This window comes from Eublepharis macularius, chromosome 8 (genome assembly GCF_028583425.1).
Source record: "Eublepharis macularius isolate TG4126 chromosome 8, MPM_Emac_v1.0, whole genome shotgun sequence".
Classification (NCBI taxonomy): domain Eukaryota; kingdom Metazoa; phylum Chordata; class Lepidosauria; order Squamata; family Eublepharidae; genus Eublepharis; species Eublepharis macularius.
This window is the reverse complement of record NC_072797.1, coordinates 81,924,686-81,951,735: the sequence shown is the minus strand read 5'-3', so window position 1 is coordinate 81,951,735 and position 27,050 is coordinate 81,924,686. Positions and strand designations below refer to the sequence as shown.

The following is a 27,050-nucleotide window of genomic DNA, read 5'->3' as shown; positions in this document are numbered from 1 at the left end:
GAAATAAGTTGTGTGGATGGAAAAATATTTTGGGGTTTATTTTCTCTTCTTCAGTGCAATATTCCAGAATAAGCTCCTTCTGTGAGTGGATGTCATCTTCCACTAGCAGAATGGCAGCCTTACAGATAACAGACATTATCAAAAAATGAGTATCGTTAGGATAAAGCATGCTGCACCTTAGACCAGTCTCCCATTCTCCAGATATAACATTTAGAGTAGTCTTCACAGTCTTCTGCTTCTTTAGGTCTTGTAGACAAAATGCACTTCTTCCGAGGATTGGTACACCTCACAGTTCGATGTCGTATTCCTTTGCCACATTTTACAGAGCACTATAGGAAGATGTTAAACATTAAACAAGATTCACGCCCACTATATATACTAATGTTTAACAAAGGAAAAGCTCTAGGCCCAGTTGAATTGCTAAGTGACACTGCTAACCTCCCTACCAGTAACACAATGCCTTAGCTGTAGGGTTACCAATCCTCTGATCAGTAATCCTATCTTCCTGAGCAGTGGGGACAAAATAAACAAAAAAAAATTGCCACCAGGGAAAACATAAAAGTTATGCCAGTCCTCTCAAGAAATCACCCCCCCCCCCCAATTATGGTTTCACCACAGAGTTTATAGTGATGCCTAGAAGTATGGCATCATTCTCTACTTTTTCCTGGAAGTGATGTCATGCTGTTGCCCCCACGACACCCCTGGATTCCCACCTGTTTCCAGGCCATGCCTGCCAACCCTACTCAGCTGAGAAGGGGAAAAGAAAAGGGAAGCAGAGTTGCTGGATTACTGCCAAGATTCTTGTCACATCAGTGCTTGAGAGCCAACATGACAGAGGAAAAGGGGACAGAGTTATACCAGCACTAAGTGCTGACACTATCCCTATTTGCTTTCACTGCACTTGCTATTGCTTCCATAGAAGAGACACCATTGTATGCCCCTCTGTGGATGTGGTCTCAGTTACAGTCAAACCACAAATTGAAGCTTTATGTTCCTCCTTGACTTAATGTCAACAAAGCCCCTGAATTTGGATAAGTTGAATGAATAGGGATGAAATGCTGAATCAATACAAATACTGCACCTCAGACCACACTCCAGCTTCCCACACCGTCATGCAATCCTGGCCTTCACAGCGCTGGGAGGAAGTAGGTTTTGGTCCAAGACAGTCTCTCTCACGTGCTCTGATTAGAGTTCCATTTCTGAGCTGCTGAGTACAGGCTACCTGTCTGTTCTGAGTTCCTTTCCCACATGTTCTTGAGCAGGGAGTCCAGTCTGTCATCATCCATCTACATTTAAAAAAACCATGAAAATGAAAATTAAGTACTTACTACCTGTTCCTATCAAAGCAGATTATTTTAAATGTGATCTCATTAACGTGACTTTCACAACATCCTGAGCACTCAGTGAAGTTATTCTTCCACTGAGGCAATGTAAAGTGAGCTTGGAAGCCAGAGAGCCTTATTTCATTCCACAATTCATTGATACTGTACATTTTATAAAATATGAAGGTGATACAGGAATGTTTTTTAATGTATTGCACATTTCTTAAACTATTTATTCATATCTCGAAACAAGAAAGCTCTTAATTTGCAAATTATGCATAAATTCATTAGTACCATGTAATCTTATCACCAGCTTTCTCTTTTAATTTGTTTCTCCATACCCTTCTCCGGTATCTTTTTCACACTAACAAAAATATCAAGAGGCAGTATGGTGTGAAAAATAGTAAGGCTCACTGAGGAATGCTTAAAAAGAAGAGATTTGGTTTGAAATTTCTGCTAACCCATGGATTTACTGGGCAGTTCTAAGAAACGCACACTGTCTCAACCTAAGTTTCCTACTTATAAAATGGGAATAATTGTAGCCTTTCAAAATTGTTATGAAAACGTATGAACTTTAATAGAAATTTTACAGCAGTGTTTTCATTAAAAACGATATAAATTCTTAATTTTAACTGTACATTATATATACACCTCTATTTGCCTTCCAAACAATAAAGCCACTTTATGAAAACTGAACCACCACAATCACTTCAAAATTTATATTGAATTTGTTCCTTTTAAAAGCTACTTTGACTCCCTTTTCTAAACATAATGACAATAGAAATGTCTGGTAAATATAGAGTCATTAGGAACTGCAGTTTTTGTTTTGTTGGGTTTTTTGGGGGGGGACAATAGGAAAACATTTATTTATTTATTTAATTAGATTTCTATTCCGCCTTCCCTGCAAGCAGGCTCAGATATGATTTTAGTATTATTTAATTCAATCTATAACTAATATATAACTAATCTAATGCATGTTCTAAATACTTGTTTCCCTCTAATTTCACGGAGGGATCAAATCGGCACAAGGGGAAGAAGTAAAGATGTACAATATTAATTTTTCCTAATACTTTATTTTCAAACGCATCTTTCAAAGTCTCCAAAAAGAATGATTGTTATATAGCAGTGACTAACAACCATTTTAGAGCTGTGACACTTTATTATTGTTAATTTCATGACTCCCTCTGCCTAAATAGAATAAATACATTTGCAATTATATGTACTATGAAGTAAAATAAAATAATTAAATAAGGAACAATAGAATTCAAGTAATTACATATGCCAACTTAAACTTTTGTTTGTAGAATGAAACTGCACAGTCTTTCTATTCTCACTGAAACCTGCTGCGCTTCTGAAATTCAGCTCCTGGGAATCAGTGGCCACTTATACAATGGAAAGGATCTTTAGAATCCAAGCTAATGTATTTATACATTTTAAAACTGCTGAGAAAAAAACCCTGCTTTGTGCCATATATTTATTTTTTATATGAGAAAGAATTATAATTAACTTTGTTTTATGAATTCTTTGAGAATTTTGTAGTATCCCTTGAGTTAAATGACAAAACATGATGTGTGTGACACAAGTTGGGTCAGGGGTCCACAACTCCTGTCACACATAACATCAGGGAATTAATATTCCCAAGCACTATGAAATGTTGGGATTCAGCTCCCCCCCTACCATTTTCCTGAGCCAAAACAGCCATGGAAGCCCTGTTTGCTCTGTTGTGGGGCAACACCTGCTGCCGTCAGTACACCTGGAGACCCACAGCAAGGCAAATGGCCACTTTGGCTGAGGGAAGGCAGAAGCCCTTCCTAACTCCTGAGCTATACTTGTGAGTCAATTCCAGACCTACAATCCATGGGAACACTGATTCCTTAATGTTACATGTGACACAAGTCAAGATGGGGAATCCCTAATCTGACTCAGGTCACACATAATGTTTAGTTAAGCATGGATGTCACAAATCAAGGTTTACTCAGGACTTCCTGTTTGGGATCCATGGAGGTCTAACGCAGCTCCACTTGCGGACCTGACCGGACTGCCGTTTTAACCGGCCGGCGGGGTGAAAATAGCCCGCGGCCGACTGCTCTCAGGCGGGGAGCAGGCAAAGAACGCTCAAGACCCTAGGGTGAGCTAGATCTCGGACGAGGGGGGGCTCTACACAGCGAGTCTCCCCCCGATCCTTGAGGTCCCACCTTGCGACGGGTCGGCTATAATCTCTGCGGCAGTTTTGGGGCCAATTCGGCTGGCATAAGACCTACATACCCAAGCATCGATTGGGGGAAGAAGCTGAGAGGAGAACTTAAAATCGAAACAGCGATTACAACCCGAGAAAAGTGAAGAGAAGGTAAAGATCATTATCTTCTGAGACGGGACAGATTGATAAAAACAGAGAGGAAAAAAAGTAGATTTTTAAACTGCAACAGACTAGTGAAAAGGAGGGGAAGACTCGGCAGGAATCGAATTTAAAAAGAGACTAAGTTTAAAGAAGTTATTAAAGAAATGGGACTATTGTTTTGAATACCTGTGGCTTTGGAGCTGTGAGAAAAAGACACCATCGCGAGATCTGCTGTGGGAAGACGGGAGACAGGAAGTGCGTAATAACAATAGAGTGGCTGGAGAGAAGCGGCCCTTGCTGGAGGGCAGGAAGTAGGGAATCGCCATTTTTGAAAGGGGAAGGGTCGCGGCTTCAGCGGAAGAGGAAGTAGGCCATCTTGGATTACAAAATCATAGAGAAACCATAGAGAAAAGACGCCCGACATTTTGGACTCTTTAAAACTTAATTTCTATAAGAAGACCGGGACATTTAAAATAGAAAAACGTTAAATTTTACGCCACGGAGTTAAGGAAGAGAGCGGATTCGTGGGAGCGAGCTAAAGCAAGCCCCACGATGTCAAAAAAAGAGTGGCAATCGGCAATAGAAAACCTGGATAAAAACCTGGACAAAAAACTTTTAGATATGATTAAAGAACTTAAGGACACGAAATTGGAGCTGATAAAAGAGGTTAAAGAGGTTACACAGACAGTAAAATCGGAGCTGTCAGAAGTGAAAAAAGGTATGGAAACAATACGAAGTGAATTACAAGGAACGCAGCAGAGAGTTAAAACAGTAGAAGACGCGATGGAGAATTTAGCAGACACGCAACAAACAGAGATGAGATTGGTGAAGGGGAGAATGTCAGTTGCAGAAACTAAACATATGGAGAAGCAGCTACGTTTTCGTGGCTTGCCAGAAGTGGAAGGAAAGTCAGCGCAAGAACAGATGACTGAGCTGTTGGCTGAGTACCTGGGGAAGGAGGAGGAGGAAGTTGTGGCTATCCTAGATGTGGCATACCGTGTGAATTCGAGAATAGCAACCCAGAGGAAACTACCAAGAGATGTGATTGTGCAGTTTACAACACGAAATATGAAAGAGAGGATTGTGACAAAACAGTTTCAAGATCCATTGGAGATTGATGGCAAGACGATTATTATAATGAAGGAACTGCCCAGATCAGTGTTACTGGACCGGAAAAAATATAAAGTGCTAATTCAGATTTTGAAGGACATGAAAATCAGGTACAGATGGGAGTTACCGGAAGGAGTGTCCTTTGAGTTTGGAGGGGCCAAAAAACGCATCAGATCTGAGCGAGAGATGGAGCGATTTATTAAGGACAATGAAAAAGACTTACCAACAAGATCATGAGTATGGAGTGTAAAGTATTATCTTGGAATGTAAATGGACTAAACTCACCGAATAAGAGGAAAAATACTTTTCACTGGCTACTAAAACAAAAATGTGACATTGTTTGTTTGCAAGAGACCCATATCAGAAAGCAGGATGTAAAATATTTAAAATCTGGAAAATTGGGCAAAGAATATGTAGCGGCCTCCAACAAGAAAAAAAGAGGAGTGGTGTTGTACATAAAAGAGGAGCTACAGCCAAAATTTGTTATGAGAGATGTGGAAGCTAGATTTGTAGCAGTGGAATGTATTTGGAATTTAAAGAGAGTGTTGGTAGTCGGACTTTATGCACCTAACGGTGCAAAAGAAAGCTTCTTTGAGGATTTAAGGAAGCATTTAGACGATCTTGCATACGACCAGATAATTCTTGCTGGAGACTTCAATGGAGTGACAGACTTGGAACTAGACAAAAAGACTACAACGGCACGAAAGAAAAGAGGACTATTACCAAAGCTTTTTTTTGAGTTGATTCAACAAGAGACTCTTGAAGATGTATGGAGGAGAGAATATCCTAAAAGCAGACAGTTTACTTTTTATTCTGCAAGGCATTCTACATTATCAAGAATTGATATGATCTGGGCCTCAAAAGACTTAGCATTATGGACTAAGGAGGTAGAAATAATGCCTATGGTAGGCTCAGATCACAACCCAATTATGTGGAAATTTGGAAAAAAGAGAAAAAGGAAAGCATGGAGAATAAATGAGGACTTGTTACAGGAAAGAGAGAATATGGAAATACTGAGAAGAGAGACAAAGTTTTTTATACAATACAACGTGAATAAAGAAGTACCAACCAATAAAGTTTGGGATGCTTACAAGGCGGTTGTAAGGGGCATACTAATGGACTTAAATGGTAGAGCAAGAAAGAAGAAAGAGGAGAAAAGACAAGAGATTGAGGAGAAAATAAAAGCCAAAGAAACACAGCTAAAAAAGAGACCAGGGAAAAAGAAGGTATACCAGGAAATTAAAATACTTCAAGAACAGCTAACAGCAATGAGCAATAAAGAATTGGAGTGGAATCTCAAAAGACTGAATCAAAAAGCGTTTGAGGGTGCTAATAAACCTGGGAAGTACCTGGCATGGCAATTGAAGAAGAAAAGGGAAAAGAAGATAATAAATAAAATTTGCGAAGATAACAAAACGTATTTGGAGCAGGCTACCATTAGTAGAGCCTTTTATAAATTTTACGCTAAGCTGTATAATAAAAAAGAAGTAAACAAAGAATCAATAGCGTCATATTTGGAGAAAACCAAACTTCCAGAAATCTCGGAAGCTTGGAGAAATAAGTTGAATAGTGAAGTAACTGACGAGGAAATAAGTAAGGCAATACAATCTGCAAATCTAGGAAAGGCGCCAGGGCCAGATGGACTTACGGCTAAATTCTATAAGACAATGGCTAATGAACTGGCACCATTCCTAAAAGAGGTGATGAATGGGGTTTTAAGGGATCAAAGGATTCCAGAAACTTGGAGTGAAGCGAATATATCATTGATCCCAAAAGAGGGCCAAGACCTGACTAATGTGAAAAATTATAGACCTATATCGCTACTCAACAATGACTACAAAATTTTTGCGAAGATATTGGCGGAGAGATTGAAGGGGTGGCTCTCGGAAGTCATAGAGGAGGAACAAGCAGGCTTTTTGCCAGACAGACAAATAAGAGACAACTTAAGGACAGTGATCAATGCTATTGAATATTATGACAAGCGTTGTGACAAAGAGGTTGGTTTCTTCTTTGTTGACGCTGAAAAAGCGTTTGACAATTTAAACTGGGACTTTATGTTTGCCACTATGGAAAAGCTACAATTGGGAGAAAGATTCATCAGAGCAATTAAGGAAATTTATAGAGACCAGACTGCAGCAATTGTGGTGAATGATGAATTGACCAAGAAATTGACGATAAGTAAAGGAACAAGACAAGGTTGCCCGTTATCTCCATTGTTGTTCATTTTAGTATTGGAGATTCTGATGATACAAATACGTCAAGATGATGAAATTCGTGGAATAAAAATAAAGGACTATTCATACAAGGTCAGAGCATTTGCGGATGACATAATGTTAATTGTAGAGGACCCATTGGAGAACATGCCAAGAGTGATAGATAAGATCAAGGAGTTTGGAGACTTGGCAGGTTTCTTCATTAACAAAAAGAAGTCAAAGATATTATGCAAAAATATGACTAAGCAGAAACAACAATTGTTAATGGAAACAACGGATTGTGAAGTAACAAGTAAAGTGAAATATTTGGGAGTCGAATTAACTGCAAAGAACATAGATCTATTCAAAAACAATTATGAAAAACTATGGACTCAGATAGAGAGAGACTTGATTAAATGGAATAGATTGAATTTGTCATGGTTGGGTAGGATTGCAGCAGTTAAGATGAATGTGTTACCAAGAGTAATGTTTTTGCTACAGACAATACCAATCATCAGAGACTCCAAACAATTTGAAAAATGGCAGAGGAAAATATCAGATTTTGTTTGGGCAGGCAAGAAGCCTCGAGTGAAAGTGAAAGTTTTACAAGATGCAAAGGAAAGAGGCGGAATGCAACTGCCCAATCTGAGACTTTATCATGATGCAATCTGCCTAGTTTGGTTGAAAGAATGGATGACATTAAAGAACAAGAAACTATTAGCCCTAGAGGGATATAAAAAAATATTTGGATGGCACGCATATTTATGGCATGACAAAGTAAAGGTCAACTCGATGTTCCTGCATCACTTTGTTCGGAGAAGTCTATACATAATCTGGAAGAAGTACAGAATTTATCTACAAGAAGGAACCCCTTTGTGGGTGGTTCCATATGAGGTGATAGACCCGAGAGCTGTTGATAATGAACAACAATGTTTAACGTATAAAGAAATAACTAAAACTGAAGCATCCAAACTTAGAATAAAGACACAAGAGGAACTATCACCTAACTACGATTGGTTCCAGTATAGACAGATCAGAGACTTATATAATTCGGACTCTGTAAAGGGAGGTATACGAATAGAGAATTCGGAACTAGAGCAGACCCTTCTTAAAGAAGATAAGAAAAGAATATCCAAGGTATACCAAGTACTGTTGAAGTGGTATACCGAGGATGAGATAGTTAAAACACAAATGGTGAAATGGGCTATAAACTTTAATAAAGAAATAACAATGGAGGCATGGGAATACTTGTGGAAAACTACAATGAAGACAACGACGTATTAATATCAAAGAGAACATTCATAAAATGATCTATCGTTGGTACATGACACCAAAGAAGATTGCGCTAGGGAATTTGAATACTTCTAATAAATGCTGGAAATGTAAGAAGCATGAGGGCTCCCTCTATCATATGTGGTGGTCGTGTGAGGTAGCCAGGCAGTACTGGGGGGAAATAATAAGAGAAATGAGTGAAATTTTACAATTTCAAACTAATAAGAACCCAGAACTCCTGCTACTGAACTTGGGAATGGAGGGAATTCCAGCCCAACACAGGACGTTGATATTTTATATGACAGCAGCAGCTAGACTTTTGTATGCGCAAAAATGGAAAGTACAAGAAGTGCCAACTATTGAAGATTGGACTTACAAATTGCTGTATATGGCTGAAATGGACAAGATGACAAGAAAATTGAGAGATCTGGACTCAGGGCAGTTCAACACAGACTGGGAGAAGCTGAAACAATACCTGGAGAAGAAATGGGAGGTGGGAGGAAAACTGTGGCAGTTTGAGAACTACTGAAGTATTGAAGTAGAGGGGGGAGACTTTACCGGGGGGAGAAGAGATAAATGTGAATTAATAAGCAGTCAGATTAATAGATTGACATATATATAGATATATATAGGTTAACAAACAGAACATAGAGAAAATAATTAATTATAAGGACTAAATATAAGGAGCGATTAACTAACAATATTTTCTTTTTTTTCTGACAAGTTTTGTACCAAACTGAATGTCTGAAGATATAGATGGGTCAAATTGATTGACTATGTGAGGAGAGATATATAGAACTATTATAAAAAGATAGAATGAGTAATATATAGAGAGAATAAGTCAAATTGTTTGATATAAACGAATGTATGATCTATATGGTTTATGATATATAGAAATACCTGAAATTGAAAAATTGGGATAAATTGTTTATCTAAGATAGAAACAAAGGCTTACAGTTTGGGCATATAATGTTAAAAATAGTTAAGGATGTACTGCTTAGAATAATGGAGAATATATATTTGTTTTAGATAGAGGAAGCTAATAAAAGTAAGGGAAAGGGGACAAAGGGTTGGAAAGCTGTTGGAAGTCAACAAAAAGGGGGGGGAAAGGGAGGGGGTTAGAGATGAAAAAATTGGGGAAAATTGAATGTAAATATGGAAATAATGGATTCTAACCCAATAAAAATTTTTCAAAAAAAAAAAAACAAATCAAGGTTTACTCATCACTGTGCTGAAGAATGAAAAACATTTCTAGCACTGAAAATTAATATGCACACCACTTTGCTGATCTGCCAGGAAGATGTTTCCAGTATTTGATTTATCTGGCAGTTTAAACACATAAGCTCTACAGATTTCAACAGAACTTACTTTCAAGTAATCACAGTTGGAGCAGTTGCTTCCTGCATGTTAAAGTAATTCATTCCTTTTAAGTCATTAAAAGAACAGTGGGCTTAGACTGCAGGAACTCTGCACAGGACTGCACTGTAAATGAACCAAATCAACTCTATTGCAATTGACTGTCAGTGAATGAAGATGGCTTTAAAAGGGTTTGAGAGATAGATTCATGGAAGGTACTATCTATAAGAAAACCTCTGCATCCAGAGGCAGTAAACCAAGGCCTTCTTAGCTTCTATGCTGTGTTCGTTAGTCATCCAGAAGAACTAGTTGGCTACTGTTTGAAAGAAAATGCTGAACCAGATGGACTGCTCGTCTTTTCCAACAAGATACAAAAACAGAGACCCCTCCAAAGTTAAACTAGAACAAAAAGTGGGAACCCACAATTGGAGGGAAAATATAAATAAACCAATGGGAATTTTTTTAGAGTTTAATGAATAGTAAAGTGGCAAGTGCTCTAATAAGTTAAGTAAGTTAACAAATATGAATAAATATATTATAAATACAGACTATTCCTATAGACAAAATGTAAACAAGAAGAAGATAGTTTTGTATAGCTGCCAGGCAAAAATGCTCAAAGCTGCACAGTGCCACTGTGCACTGTGCTTAATCAGTAAAATACCCATCTTCAGTTCAGGCCCTCATCCCATTATTTATTTTTGCATAGAATTTGTATATTTCTATGAAACATAGTCTTTTTTTACAAATTAGCAGACCATTTCCTCTTACATAATATATGACTAAATTCATGTATGTCACAGTATCTTATTCCTATGTTTTCTTGGTCTCAGGCCATATTTAAGAAAATGTAGCCCAAAAATTGTTCACCAACTTAGGAGGTAATGCTAAAGAAGTCTACTCAACAAATAAGTTCCATGTTTTTTAATGAGGCTTAGTGCCCAGACAGTGTCCTTAGGATTGCAGCTTAAGACTTTTATATGAAAATTGAAGAGAATATGCCTGGGGGAGAGGCTGATACTTTGGCATAGTATATTGTTAATCTAGCCCTATGTATGGGGAAGAAACAGTCACAGACAAACTGAAATGCTAGTAAGTGTGCCATGCACAAGGAGCAGTATAATATAATATAATATAATATAATATAATATAATATAATATAATATAATATAATATAATATAATATAATATAATATAATATAATATAATATAATATAATATAATATAATATAATATAATATAATATAATAACATCCGATTTATATAGTGCCCTTCAGGAAAACTTAATGCCCACTCAGAGTGGTTTACAAAGTGTGTTATTATTATCCTCATGATAATCTCCCTGTGAGGTAGGTGAGGCTGAGAGAGCTCTGAGAAACTGTGACTGACCCAAGGTCACACAGCTGGCTTCAAGTGGAGGAGTCAAACCCGGCTCTCCAGATTAGAGTCCTGCTGCTCTTAACCACTATACCAAATTGGCTCTTGGCTGATGGAAAACAATAGTACCTTATATAAACTGCCTCTGTCTGATGTCAGAGGTTACAGTGTGGCTTAATTGTTGGAATTCTATAGGAACCAGAATATATTCTGTAGAGGCTTCCATAACTAAACTAGCAATATTCATTTGTTTTGATATCACATATTGGATAATATCAGGAAATCTATAGCATTAATTAGATGTTAATCAGCTTTTAATTGTAGCACTTTGCATAACCCCTCCCTACTTTTTAATCAAATAAACCCACAAGTTTCACTTCTGACAGTTACTCTAATTTAAAAGCACATTAAACATCTTTATTTTGATACTTTAGTATAGCAGAATTGCCTAAAGAAGACAATGTTGCTATGGAATTATTTGCCAATATCTATATTGCTTCCCCCTTTCCAGACAAGTCTGCTTACACTTTTATTAAATAATTAATCCCTTTTAATTTCCTAATATGGGATTACAAAGATCTTATCCATAAACAACATCAAGGTCTTCTCTAGTTGTGATGGTTAGCCAATTACTTCTGGGCTAGATTCACCCCCACCCCCAAGTTTTTGCAGCTCACATGTCACTACCCTATATATTCTTAAAGGCTGGGGCATTTGGTGTCTTACTGCAGAGGCCTTACGATACACAGTAATGGGAGGGACCCTATAGGTCAGGAACAGGACTCTGAGTGATGCTCCTTTTTGGTCTAAGCATGAATGAAAATTTTAATTATTTGACTCGCTATCACCTTGTCTGGCACGGCTGTTCATTGCACTTTCGGATTTGTGGTTCAGGTTTTGTTAAATATTTGCATTTCTTGTTGTCCACAAAACTGATATTCTTATTCATAATCTTTGTGCAGGATACTGTTGTCTTTCTTTTTCCTGATAAGACACAAAACAGAAGTGTGTGGAACTGCAGGAAACTTTAATTAAAAAGGTGGTTTCTCAAAGAGCTTTTTTCATTAAAATGCTAACTAGGATCCAAAAAATTACTTCAGGCTTGCCAAAGATCTTCTTCCTTTGGTCAGCATATTCCTTGCCATATTACAAAGTGCTTTTGAAAATTCTACTAGTTTTAAAAATGGTATGACATGCAGCAAGGGGGCGGGGGCTGCCATTTGAGAAACATAAGACTAATGCTCCTCTAAATACAGGGAAACAATAGCATGAGTCTTCAGATCCAGTCAGTTTCTTTCATGCCTTTTCAATTGAAAGAAGAAAAATAATACACAAAAAGATACAGTAACTGAAAAATTAAATTCACACAAGTAAATTTTGAACCAATCTACAAAAATGTGAATTGCTGTTGAAAGAAAACCTGGAGCCCCAATAGGCTTAGAAAAACTGGAGCATGCTTTTTCATGCAATCTTCTTTTCAAAACTAAGAATAATTTAAAGCTGGAAATAAACTCAACGTACATTACAACCGCCTATGCACATGAAATAAATTACTTGTTCTCTTCTCTCAACTATACTGTTCTATACCTTGACTTTACTTTGAACATCTTCCAGGAATGACTAAAATGAATCAAAATTTGCTTAAGGTATCTTTAAGATGAAGTTTAGACTATAAAATACTTGAATAAAAAATACTGTTTTCCTCCCTAAAAATATTTGTACAACAGCAGGCAATATACCAGCTATCATAGACAAAGATGGTAAATTGTTATTACAATAAATTTTTTTGCAAAGTATTTACCTGTGCAATCATATAAAAGTCAACAATTCATGTGTTATACATGATGTTTTTATCTACTGAGTCATTTACAATAGAAGTATATGGCACAATGCTCTTGTGTCACAATAAATAATGCCCTTGAATTGTAACAAAATTCTGAAGAAGTTGCTCCAAATGGAAGTGTGCCCAAAGGCACATCAGTAATTCTGTTCAACAAAGGCGATTGATTGTAGAAAGTAGAATGCAGTTACAGAACAGAGTGATAAGTCAACATTACTGAGATCAATCAGGATCACATTCGAATGACATTGTCTATTGACTGCTTTATGTATTGACTCATTATCTGGAGTGCCCATGGACAGAAATGCAAAAATATTTTTTAATGAATAATAATCCATGGCTGCAGAAATATTTAGTCACTCCATATCAATATGTGCAGTTCAGCAACCCCACCCTCACTGCCTCTTAAGATCCTTAGACCACAATGCTACATCAGTGGTGGAAGAACCACTGCCTAAATGAGCAATCCGAAACACAATTACACCCTTCTAAGCCCATTGAATTTAACAGGGTTTAATTCTGTTTAGCATTGCACTGTAATTCAATGTAACTGTTAAAGAGTAGACACTGGGGATTAAAGAGTTTCAGCTTATGTCAAGATGACTCCCTAGTGCATCATTCTTAAGCCTTTTTAAAGCCTCCGTCTCTCTCATTTGCCCTTCCCTTAATTTCTTGTCCTTCTGGAACCTCTTTTCAGTCCCTTTTCCAATCCTTAGCCTGACCCACATATCTCCTCCTATATGAATCAGTCCATGCATAAAAACTGGACCACAAATCTTTCTTGTTCACAGCATCAGTCCTGGAGCAGAAGGAATGTATGTTGGTATCCTGTGATCATATGATTTTAACCAATCAGCAAAGGCTTCACTACAACAAACAGAATGCAGTAAAGACTATGGATTCCAAAGGAACTGAGTGCAGTGTAGGCTTCATATCAACTGCAGGAGAGTGCACAGGTGTGTGTTGTTGTACAGGACAATACAATGATCCTGGAATGAAGAATTACCTATAATTGTGAGATGAAGAGCATAAGAGTATATGAAAAAGTCATAAAGACACAAAAGGAAGTATAACAACAAAATCTGAGTCCAGTGGCACCTTAGAGAAGAACAAGATTTTCAGGGTATAAGCTTTTTAGAGTCAATCCTCCCATCTTCAGATGCTACAAAGAAATATGTTTCTCAAACCCACTGAAGACTCCACGGTAGTCTGTGTTGTTCTGATTTGCAAATTAAATAAACTGGCCATGGTAAACTTCATAAGGCTGTCTATATAAGGAAAGTGAGCCCACAAAATATTGTATGAGAAGCCATTGCTTATGTTGTATAAACCAGGAATATCCCAGAGTGCTCGTCTGATACATTAGAACCCAGTCATTCATTCAGGTCTGGGCTTCACCAGGTTCAATCATGGGATAAAATCTAAACTATAATAATAACAATAATAACATTCGATTTATATATCACCCTTCAGCAGGGGCGGCGGGCCTATTGAGGCCAGGTAGGTGGTGGCCGCAGGCGCAGGGTGCTGGAGGGAGCGCCGGAGGAGGTTCGGCGGGCGGGAGCGCGCACCACAAAGCACCAGCCTCCTATCCCTCCCACCCTGCGCCGCTGCCGCCGCCAGCACAAGCCCCTGGCCAGGCGCAGCCACCGCGGGCAGGCATCTGCGGCGGCGCAGGCAACCGAGCGGGAGAGCTTGGAGGCCGCCCGCCGCAGCAATCGGGCCGGCGGCGGTGCGTGCACTCCCGTGATAACGTCACGCGTGATGTCATCACGCAGGCCGGTGCGCACGCGCGCTCGTGCGCGCGTGGGGGCGCCCGGCCGGCCGGCCGCGAGCGAGGTAAACCCTTGCTCTGCCCCTGCCCTTCAGGACAACTTAACACCCACTCAGAGCGGTATACAAAGTATATTATTATCATCCCCACAACATCAATCACCCTGTGAGGTGGGTGAGTCTGAGAGAGCTCCTAGAAGCTGTGACTGACCCATGGTCACCCAGCTGGCTTCAAGTGGAGGAGTGGGGAATCAAACCCAGTTCTCCAGATTAGAGTCCCCCTGCTCTTAACCTGGCTCCATGCATATAAAAATTTTCTGGTCTTGGAGGAGAAAATATCTGCATTTTCATTCTCCATTTTGCACAAATGGAAATCATGAAGTAGGAAAGACCCATGAAGCTCTGTGCATGCTTTAGAGATGCTGGATTGTTGCTAGGATTCAGGGTGAGACACATCTAGCAGCTCTATGGCTTTTTAAAAAAAGTATTTCTAGTTTTAAGTAGACCTAACTTCCTGAATGGTTCAATATGATAAGGTGGTAAATTTTTACTGTTAAGTATAACTATTTTAAAAAAAGACAATCTCAAACTGAAAATTGTGTTTCAACCTTCCAGTAACAATGATCTTGCTCAAGAAGCACTATGGACAGCACTGAGACAACAAGAAACATTAACACATCAAATATTTACCATACCAAGGATTTCAGAAAAACATTACCTCCTCCACAGACAGCATCACAATCCTCCCAGCTTGAGTGAGTCCACATAAAAAGTGGCTCAGACACTTTTGAGCTCTGATTCTCAGGCAGGGGGTCCAAGGGAATAGTGTATTCATAGTGTAGACCATAATTCTGATCTTGAAAAAGCAGGACCTGTAATGTAAAACAGAACTGAGATTAGAAAGCTTAGCAATTACAGATTTTAAAAATGAAGTAGACATGTACAATCACAGGGATATCATATACATATTTCTGCATAAAACTCTGAATCTACACCAGTGATATTTATTCAGTGGCCTGGGTGGTTCTTTAACATCCTAGGAGTGGCTCTTCAGAATACCATTCCCCAATGTGGTATCCATCCCAAGTCCCAAGAAATTGGACCAGGCCATAGCCCAACTGAAGCAAACTGAAGCAAGGAAATGCCTTGTGCTTGAAGTTGGGTACTTCTTGGCTCTGTTCTGTGGTGTTTCCCCACTGGATGAACCCAGTGCCTGGCTGCCTGAATAATACTGGTTCTGTTGGGCTAAGTTGCAACAGTGTCACTTGCTTCAGCTTGGTTTGGGTGGAATGGATGTGATTCTCTGATGTGGTGCTGGTCCTTTTCCTTCACTTTGGTGCTGGGGGGTTCCATTCCTGTGTTTCATTTTGGTTCTGTTGGGCTTTCTCTGGGATGAGCTCAGCTTGCCTTTGGTAGTGTGCCTTGGCCATGACAGCCTTGCCCCAGTGCGTTTCAGCAATGGAAGTCAGCTTAGACTTTTCCCCCATAGGAAACAATAGAGTGGCTGGGGGTACCAAGTTTAGGGGCTCATAGATTGGTCCCCAGGGTTCAATATTCCTGAAACCTCTGAGGTCATTAGAGGACAGTCAGGAGTAGATCCCCTGAAAATTTGGTGGAGTTTTCAAGAAAAATGCCACCCCCAGCCCCCCAGATAGCTCCCAGATATTTTTCTCCATAGGGAACAATGGAGAGTGGGTGGGGGCACCTTCTTCAGAGACCCATAAAATTGGCCTCCAGGGTCCAATCTTTATGAAATTTGAGGCATCTTTAAAGGTTAGGCAGGAGTAGGTTCTCTCCAAATTTTGTGAAGTTTGGTTGAAAAATGACCCCTCCAGCCCACCAGATATCTCTCAAAGTGATTTCCCCATAGAAAACAATTGCTGATTTTTTTGGAAATACTCGAACTGAATTAGAGAATCAATTTGGAATTCAGAGAATTCCAAATGTTTCTCAGATTTGGAAAAAAAATCAGATTTACTGAATTATTTTTGGTGTACACCCCTAGTTTGTATCTTTAAACAGCTGAGAGAACTGAAGGATGGGTAAGCCACTAGCTTTCTTCAGCTGTGGGCCTCATGCCAGAGATGGAGGTAATGAGCCAATCAACTTCAGCAGCACCCCCTCCTCCCGTCTGCAGCCTCTTGTAATAGTAATATATTTAATATTAATAGTTATTTTATTGTATGTGTGTGATGTAGTGAGGGCATGCAGTAGTAAACTGGCTATTTTGGTTGATGGTAATTGCAAAAGCGGTTTTCATGAGCTATGGAGTAAAAACATTAATCTACACACATCCAGTTGTTTACCCTGGCACCACCACCATTTAAAAAAACCCAAATCCCACACTTAATACTACTTGTAAACTGCCAGTTAAACGGCTGCAATAAGTTTGATAGTCATATAAGAAGCTCCTCTTCAAATTAGAAAATTTTCTCAACAGAAAACATTGTCATCATGCTACAGAGATTACAACAGAACAGTAGTTCCTAGGACACACTAATGTAAAATAAATTAAATTAATCAGTGTAAATAAAGTAAATAATTAAATGTTATTCTGAGATAATCTACCCATCCACGGAACAGGCTGCCCAGTCTACCATTTACTGCTTTGGTCTTATCTCCTCCCAGTCATCATCTGCTGGGGTAATTCTGTCCTGTTTCTGCAACAGAGGAGATTGGTACTGCCTGCCACACGGCTGCTGAATCAGGACTCTGGGCTTGCCTCCTTCCGGTTATGATGTATGCGAAAAACAGTAAAGCAGAAACTCAGAGGAGGGTGGAGACAATCCTCTTTCATCCTTTTAAAAACATACCATTTTGCACAGAAAAAAGTATGCATCTTATTTTAATCCCTTAAAATTTCACTATCATCAACAGGAATTTCTGGGAGAATGATTAGTATTAAAACACCAGCTGTTAAAGATAAAAAGAGCCACTCCAAAGCAATCCAACATGACTTTGTTAAAAAGTGTGTGTGTGTGTGTGTGTGTGTGTGTGTGAGAGAGAGAGAGAGAGAGAGAGATACATGTCAGGAGACTCTTATGTCACTGAAATGTTTTTTTACAATAGTCATTATATAACTGCAATAATATAACAGAAATATATTGTGGTTACTGCTGGCTAAACCACTTAAAACATCCAGTAACTCTATATTTTTAGAAATCAGTTTGAATCACAAGACGATTCTGCTTGCGGGCTACAAATCCTTGTTACACCTCATCAAGATAATAATCAACATTTTGTGGTCATGAGGAAAGTCACTTCTACTTTAATCAATGGGTAACATCACCACTTTAACCAAACTTAATTGTTCAATTTCCCAATTGTCTTACGACTAGTCTTCCTCTCATGCAACAGAGATGGCCAGCTACAGAGGTACAGATTTCCTCTGCGTGAACTAGTTCATATTCACTTAAATGGAGGTGTTCATTTGCATGGATTGGTTCCCTACAGTGAAAAGAAAGGGAATTTGTTTTGGGAGGAAAAGCTTTGTGGAGAGATTTCTGCATGCACACCGCTCACACCTGGAATAAATCATTGAATCTGGTTAACAGCTAACAAATATAGCTGCTTTTTTGGTGCTATCATCTTTACTTTTTTGCCAAATGAAGTAATTTCACATGTGGTCTAAGAGCTATAATAGCAAACACCTTTTAGTTATTACTGTAGGTTGGAGCATATCTAGATTTGTGAAGGAATTACCTTATAATCCATAATCAGTCCTTAAACGAGCCAGTTCCTCTGAGTTAGTAAATGTGAACTGAGATTAAGTTGTTTGCATGCTATATTGAAATGTCAAAAATCTCTTACTTGCAATAGCTTTTTCAAAAGATACATTTGTCTTCACAATATCATTCACGTAGAGAACATATGGCCATATTCGAAGCGTGTCTTTGTGTAGGTATACCAACTTAGATTTAAAATACTTTATAGCGTAAGCAAGTTTTAATTATTATCCATGTTACCATACCAATAAGTGTAATGGTGATGTGGTGGGACCTTTGGCAGAGATTTTCTCCCACAGACCTCTCCTAACATAATGGACAGTGGTACCAGCAATGTTGAATGCTCCAGAATGTTCTATCTTCCAGTCACTATTAATAGACTGTTTGCTGGCATCTCGAAGAGCTGCAGATATATTGGAAAACAGTATTAAAAAGATTTTGTCATTTTTCTCATTTCCTTGTTGTCCTATCAGAATATTTTTTCTCATGTTGATGGAGCCACCAGTCCATGCTATAAAGCTACTTATGAAACATAATAAACACATCTCAGCAAATGATCTTTTTAACTATTTCTCATTTGGGATAACAGACTAAACATTATCTGAATTCCAGTTATATTCAAGACAGATTTTAGTAAATGGTGACGGATTGTGAAAAAGTGTTGCATGTACCACTCCATATTTTATGATTTGACAAATCATTTGACAAATACAATATGGATTAATTGAGTGTTACAGGAAAGAATTTGAAAATGATTTCTCTATAATCTAACAAGACTCAAGTGTGTATAATTAATTACTTCCAAAACTCAATGCAAATCTCCAAATCCAATCTTGAAAATCCTCTCAGCCTGAATTCTATTACTGGAAATAGTAAAACTTCTGAACTTATTAACTGCTATGAGACCTAATGAGGGCACAGAGTGCAATGGCTTAAAGATGCCACAAACCAAAGTATTGACTAAACAGTGCCAATCAATATAAGCAATTCAGCATCCTGTCTTACCCTCAACTGCCTCTTGGCCTACTTAGGAACTCCATGTCATAATACTCTACTAGCAGCAGAAGCCATGTCTGACAGAATTCCCATTCTATGCAACTCTTAAACATATACCAAAAATGTAAGGATGTCTGTACCTAACAACCTTATACCCCCTAGCTCACAATCACAAGCTGTCCACACTTCTCTTGCTTCTCCCTTTCTTTTCTAGTTCATTAGCCTCTCCTTTCCTACATTTTATTTCCTTTTCCCTCAAGCCTTCTTTAACATACTTACCTTTTATCAGTTTCCTGATTCACGGACCATTGCCGAGTTTCTTTAACCACCTGGACTCTGGGCTCCCTATCCCAACTTTTTTACTTCATGAAATTTCAGCTTGCTCTTCAAAAGTCTCCTTTTCTAGAGCCTGTGTTAGGTATTAATCCCACACAAACTATATATTTTCTCTTTTTCAGAGAGGCTGAATTGTAGATATGCTATCAATTTTGTTTCCTGAATAGTCAATCACAGCTCAACTAACTGGTGTTAGAAGCTTCCCTCTCCACATGTGCAATACAAAACAGATTAGACAAATTTATGGAGGACAGGAATATCAACAGCTATTAGTCGTGATATATACTTCTTTTGAACTTCATGCTTGCAGTATACCTCACAGTATGAGATATAGGGCACGAGCAACAGGAAACATTTATCGGGGACTGAGATAAGTCATGCTTTGACTTATCAGCTTCCTAGAAACATAAGTGCCCATTGTTTGGAATATAATGTTCTGCTAGATGGAACTCCTCCAGATTTAGCAAGGCAGCTCTTATAAGAACTGCAGTGCAAAAGATCTGTTAGTCTTGTCCTAAAGCCATTTATCTAGGGAAAAACCTAACAAACTATGATTCAATTAACATGACCTGTTCTCTGTCATCTTTGTTTTCAGCCTAGTATTTTTACTAGGACTCTGTGTCTTGTAAGGAACCTGAATATAAGAATTCCTACACATACCTGAACTACACTGCATTAAATGTTCACACCATTTACTTCAAGTTTTAACTATATTTTTTGAAAATAGGCATTCATTTGTTTTTCCTTGCCAAATATATCATTTTGGCTGACTCCCTTCCTGGGCCCTGTGAATCCCCATAAGCACTTAATGAGGTCAAGAAACTGAAGTTATATGACGATGTCATTACTGTTTCAAAAGTTGTTCAGTTTCTCCCCGTAAGGTAAATTTTGAATGCCTTAGCCCCTTAATCAGATATGTAAAGTCAAATAGGGTTGAAGTCATCTTCTGGACAAGGTTGCCCTAAACATTCTTTCTCACTGAAATTCCATGCTTGGCATCAAATGATATGAAAATGTCTCATTCTCTTAGTCCTTGCCCAAATCTCTTCATAAAGTTGTATGTTAATGTGAGTCATTTTTGGCAATCCTCCATTCCCAACCATATTTGTAATGTTTTGTTATGTTTCTATGGGAAACAATGGCAATAGCACCATTAGCTGGCAGTAGTACAACTGCATTATCCAACAATCACGCATGCCACTAAAGTACAGTCCAATGAATGCAAATAGTACAAAATACTCTAACACACACCACTGCAATAACTAACAGTTCTAAGAGATATTATTCTGTTGTAACAGCTCAGCATTTGAAATTATGCTATTTAAAGGTTTAATGAAAGAGAGAACTGCTACACAATGAGAAAATATAATGAGAACACTCACTGGACTATTGAGAAAACAGTACGATGCTTGCTTTACAGCTATTATATTTTGTGCTACCTTGGGTTTCTGACCAGTTGTCAAAAGCATATTTCAATAGTCATGTTATCATTACAAAATCCTGTAATGAACATGAAGAAACACAAGCAAAACCTGACCCAGTTGTAGTCAGACTACATACCTGGTTTCGAATGTTCCCCAATTACTTCCCCCACTCACTATAAATAAACTTAATTCCTGTTGTGTTCAATATTTGTTATCCTCCCTAGTATTAATAATAACTGTGCATATATACCACCCTTCTAAACAGGTTAGTGGCCCACTCAGAGCAGGCAACAAAGTAAGTGTTAATATTATCTCCACAATACAGCTGGAGAGCTGGGGCTGAGAGGAGCAGCTTATCCAAGGCCACCTGCTGAGCTCAGGGCTGTAGTGGGATTCGAAACAAGCAGAGTGCTGGTTGGCAACCCAACCACTTAAATACTATGCTACAGCAAAAAGGTTATAATTGGGTTTGCCAAGGCAGAAGAGGGTACCTCAGGAATACTATCACAATTTACACCCAGGGTGGCTAATAGTAAATAGTGCCCAGCACTGATAGGACAGTCAGTAAACATCGCTTTGAACTCTTTCACAGATATGCTTGGTGTTGTGATTGGTAAGTGTGGTGTGGGGGCAGATAGTCCTCAACACCCCCAAACTACAGACCTGTTCCTTCAAGGGGAGTGCAACCTCATCCAAAATGAGTGACACCTTAATTCCTGGGACAGACTTCCCACTCACCAGTAGCACTTCTGTCTTGTTAGGTTTAAATTTAAACTGCCACCAGACACTGGTTTAGGGTTTCTACAGTGTCTCTGAGATCAGCTGGAAGTGTAAGATAGAGCTGAGTGTCATTTACATAGTTGTGACAACTCAGCCCAAATCTCCAGATGATCTCACTCGCTCAATGCTTTCACATAGATATTAAAAAGTATTGTGGACAGGATGGAACCTTGCAGGTCCCCACAGGCCAAAGGGATCACCTTTTGAAATCTACCTCTAGGTAGACTGGAACCATTGTAGAATGGTGTCCTCAATCCCAGCAGTCCAGAATGATACTGTGATCAATGGTATGGAAAGCCATTGAAAGGTCCAGGAGAATCAACAGAGTCACACTCCCTCTGTCCCTCTCTTGGCACAGATCATCCACCAGGGTGACCAAGGCTGTTTCAGTCCCATAACCAGGCCTAAAACCAGATTGGAAAGGATATAAACAATTTGTCTCATACAGGAAAGCTTGAAGTTGTCCAGCCACCACCATTTCAATCACCTTGCTCAAGAATGGAAACATTTGAGACTGGTCAATAGTTATTAAGATCTCCTGGGCCCAGGTAGGCTCTTTTAGAAGTGGAGCACACAACAGCCTGTTTCAAGGAATACAAGACTACTCGGTTTGGCAAAATTCTTAATTAGACCCACATGGCAGAAAAGAACACAGGGGGAATATAGAGCATATCTATTGCTTATGATATACAATAGAGGGGAAATAGCCAGAAGAGAGGACAATTTGATAGATTTCTTGATGATGGGAAATAATTAGGGGTGTGCATAATGAAAAAAAATGAGCCGAAAATGCACATAGAAATTGCTGGTCTGGCTTGTTAAAGCAACTTCCAGAATGGCAAGAACAAATTTGGGAATTGAGGTTGTAACGACTTTCCCTTGCCAAAAAGTTGTTTCAGTTCTTGCTAAGCAGAGGCTGCACAGGCAGACCAGGCAATGGGCCATCCAGCAGCATCTTGTTTTCCTTTATGCCAAGTCTATTTGCATTTATCATGTAACCAATTGGATCCAAAGGGGAGAGATGGAGCACTTAGCTTTAACTCAGTTGGTGGGAAGGGGATATGCATGATGTGCATTTGTGCATTTTTTCTTTTCCTTCAGTGCTTCCTGGGCAACAGCATTGGCAAAGAGTGGCTCATAGGGATCAAATCACAAAAGGGTTGTTTTGCACCAGGGAGGGGAACAGCAGATAGCATGGTGCTGTCAGCGCCAGCATTGCCATTGCCATCCCTTTCTGTGTGTTTTTATGCACAATGCAAGGAAAGGCTGGAAACATCCAAGCAAGTATCATACAAGAGTTTGAGGAGGGAGGGGTCTCCTTCAGCCTCCAAGCCCCTAGCTGCTGCAAAGTGTCATGTTATGCAGATTAAAGTAAAAATCAGAAAGGAAAACCAATTAAAAGAGAGCCACACTTAGGCTATCCCAGGCATGTGGAGCTGGTTTATGCCTTTTTAGTGGCCTCTGCTGCTGTTGTCCTTTACTTAGATGTTATGGGGCCAGGGCCACCACTGTGACTAAAGGAGTCCTCCAAAGATAGTGGGTCAGGGAGCACCACGAGGAATTTCATCTTGTCCAGAAAGCCTTCTGGATTTTTGGGCTTTTCTGATTAAAACATTTAACCCAGAGTTAAATGATAGGGAGGTAGCAGGTGAGTACATTGCAGACTTTACACGCCTACCCCTGCCCCCACCCCTAGTTTTCCCAGATCAGTATTCCACATGTGAGGACATATCTGGTCAGTTTTTCAATTTTATGACACAACAACGGACTCTCGTTGCTTCTTGTCCTGTGATTTCTCCTTCTTCCTTTTCATTCAGCTCTGGGTTAACTGTTTTAGCAGGAAAGGGAGACTGGCAGCCAGTCTCCCATTTTTACTAGTAAAAAATCGGAAAGGGGGGGGGAGCCATCCTCCCTCTACTTTCCTTCCTGTAAAGGAAAAAACAACTTCTAGCCCTTCGTGCGCTTTTACACACAGTGCAAGGACAGACTGGTGGCCAGAGGATTTAAACTGGAAGTCCCAGATTGCTGTAAAACAGATTCGAGTGAAAACGATTTAACCCACATCATGAAAATGAAACCACAAGGCACAGGGACACAAGATATAACCACAGGATTCAAAGGTCATAATTTATTGGCTTTGTCACTAAAATGAGGGTTTAAAAAAATTTTTTTTGCTGTGCTGAGCCGGATGCAATGGAGCACCCCACTGCTTGTGCGCTATGCTGGCACATCGTGCTAGGCTGCCAGTGCCACTTTGCCAGAAAGTTTCCCATCACTGTGTGAACCCACCAACACTCATCTTCTTTGAGGCCCATTGTGTCAGTTTTCATGTGCTCGAGGAGAAACTCATTGGATTGATCAGTTTTTGGATGATGTGGTGTTTGGCTAAGTGTGAATAGAGCCTTGTTTCCCAACTCCCTCCCTTGAAAAGAACACTTGGTGCATGTGTGTGCAGCTGCCCAACACTTGCCTTGAGGCACATCTTTCCCAAACATTCCTCAGGGTCCATAAACACAGAACCCCATTGTTGTGCGCTCTCAAACTTGGTAGGTTCATGATTTAGAGGGAGGACTGTGTTCTGTGTGATTTAGTGCCATTGCATGCAAAAACAGCTGCCCCAGAGCCTTGTTTCCTCACTCCCTTGAAAAGAACAGCATGCATTTGTGTATGTGTGGCCAGTGAGCATATAACAGGCCGAAACTCATGAAAAAGGGGGAAAAAAAACCCAAACAGATCCGATCTGATTCAGCAGTGCCCCAATTGGAAGAAACTAGTAATGGAACAGAATTATTATGGAACCTCTGGAACTGAAACGGGAAATTTCTCGGTGTACACCCCTAGAAATAATGTTGCCATTGTGGACAATAAAGAGGAATGCTGGACTGGAATGGAGGGGATGAGTGGTGCTACTAACCTTGTCTCTCCCTCTAGCTTGAGATCTTAAATAGTCCATCAATGCCCTATGTTAGCATTCTTTCTTACAATTCTGAGGGATAACAACCTCCCTGTCAGGCCCACTATTTCTACATCTTATCAAGTGTAATCAGCTACAGAAAAAAAAGTTAATGCTATACTGATAAAAACAGGTACAAATGTAGACTGATTCTCATCCTCATTAGAAATATCCTTTAAAATTTATGCAGTTGTGTTATATACACATGCTACCTCTGGGCAGACTTAGTTTTTGCAACCTTCTTCTGCAGTTCTATTTATGTAATAGATCACAAAACATATTTAAAATACGTTGTGTGCGTGTTTAAAAAGCTGTTCATTACAAACCTAAAGCTGGCTAAGAGAATATTTCAGATTTAAAATGCTTAAAGCAAATCTCTATCTTAAGCATAAGAAACAATTTAGGATGTTATCAAATCAAGCCCACGGGAAGTTTTGAAAATCTCTCCTTAAATAGTCTGTGAAAAGTAATGATCTAGCCAGTTGGGGACACTGTCGCACTGCTTCTTGTACTTGGCTCAGCGAATCTTGACCCTTCAAGCCATTGTTACGTAATTAGACTGGAGCAAAGGTTTGTTTCTTTGGGTATCATGTTGTGGTATTGGAACATATTTGCATTAAAAAAATCTGGACCCATGCTTGCATTATGGACAAAAAAAGCTCACTTCAGGACCATGTAACACTATGCTATTAAGAAATATGCATCATGTGTGCATGGGCAACTTATAGGTCTTCCCTAACAAAATGGTATCCTGCTCCCCAGCTGGCTCCAAGCCATGCATGTGTGAGTGAGAGTTAACTATCTAATTAGCTATTTCATCATTGCCAAACAAGCTTGCAACAGAGACACTTACTTGTATTCATTTAGTAATGACACTAAGTGCTTAGCAAGATTTTAAATCTTGCAGCCTGCTCTCATTAATGTTTTCTTTGAATGAAGACGCACTGGCATCCATCGGTCACTCCAAAATAAGCATCTATAAGATTCCAAGCCTTTATGTTGGAAAGGAGTAACAGTCTTGTATCACCTTTCAGTCTACTACTTTGGCAGAACTAGATCTAAATATTTCTACAAGGCAAAAGCAAATATCAATTGAGTGTGACAAGCCTTAATGCTCATAGTTCTGGAAATTTTTCCAAAATATGCTTTCAGTTTCTGTCAGGTATATATTTTAAGTATATTTAGAAAAAAAATGGAAGCTTAGACTCTGACTGCCAGATTTTCTGCTCTGATATTTAATTGATCTTGGGATAACTGACAACAGACAGTGTCTCCCGCAGAGACTTCATTGCTTCTATGTTTTACAAAAAAAGAAAAAGAAAGAAAATATTCACAACCCTTAAGCTATGAAAAGGCTCTATGCATTATACATAGTTTACTAAATAGGAAACTTTGTAATCAATCTATAAAATGCAGGAATTTTCCAAACTGCCAACAGCTTGTAAAGAACAACTATTAGTAGTTAAAAAAAACTTTTTTTGCTTTTTAAAATACTGAATTTTTACACAAAAAGGTAATCATGTTCTTACTAATTTCTTTTGGAAAAAATATTTTAAATTAACTCTGCTATTGTGCATCAGATTTAAAATATTTGACTGGCTAAATGTATGGTTCACTGGACAGATTCTTTTGCTACTCAGCCTTCTGGTATATGGCCTACAGGATCTTGCAAGGTTTCATCTTGCACCCCATGATTTCTGATACTGACATGAAGCTGTAGTCTGTTAATACCATCCTTTCATAAGCCGTAGGAGAGTGTGTCTTGAGAAGTGTGTCCGGTCCGAACTGTTCTATGCCCAGGATGAAGTGAGTTTTCACTCACGAAACGGGTTAATGACAATTGCCTGCATATTCCCGTCGGCGTTTTTTTGATGTATTAATTCAAGTTGTTGGACTGTGAATGAAATATCCTGCACTACTCCCTACCTACTGGCTTTTCTATTACTGCTGGCATTCTGCACTTTAAATGAGTTGTAAGAGTTCTACGGACTTTGAATATTCATTCAGGATTTCATGTGATATATTTGGATGGACTCTGTATTTTTGTATTCTGTATTTATATTGTAACTATCAATTTGTATTTATCCACGTTGGCACTTTTGCACTTCAAAAATTGATTAACAAAATTTATACATAGTTGTGGATCCCTGGTCTTGTTGTTCTCCTCTGGTTTCATATCAGGGCTGCCCGTTGTTTTTCTTCAACAGCTTGTAAAGAACAACTATTAGTAGTTAAAAAAAACTTTTTTGCTTTTTAAAA

General features: G+C 38.9%; 1 protein-coding gene across 1 annotated transcript in view; it reads right to left on the bottom strand.

The window, feature by feature from the left end:
- The window catches only part of ADAMTS19 (ADAM metallopeptidase with thrombospondin type 1 motif 19), a 177,015-nt gene that overhangs the window by 16,919 nt on the left and 133,046 nt on the right, over positions 1 to 27,050 (bottom strand). Inside the window, exons 17-21 of the mRNA XM_054987442.1 lie at positions 18,548 to 18,705; positions 15,296 to 15,449; positions 11,813 to 11,948; positions 1,082 to 1,286; positions 177 to 329 (exon numbers count right to left, since the gene is read on the bottom strand). Of these exons, the coding sequence (XP_054843417.1) occupies positions 177 to 329; positions 1,082 to 1,286; positions 11,813 to 11,948; positions 15,296 to 15,449; positions 18,548 to 18,705 (806 nt within the window). The remainder of the gene's footprint in view (positions 1 to 176; positions 330 to 1,081; positions 1,287 to 11,812; positions 11,949 to 15,295; positions 15,450 to 18,547; positions 18,706 to 27,050) is intronic.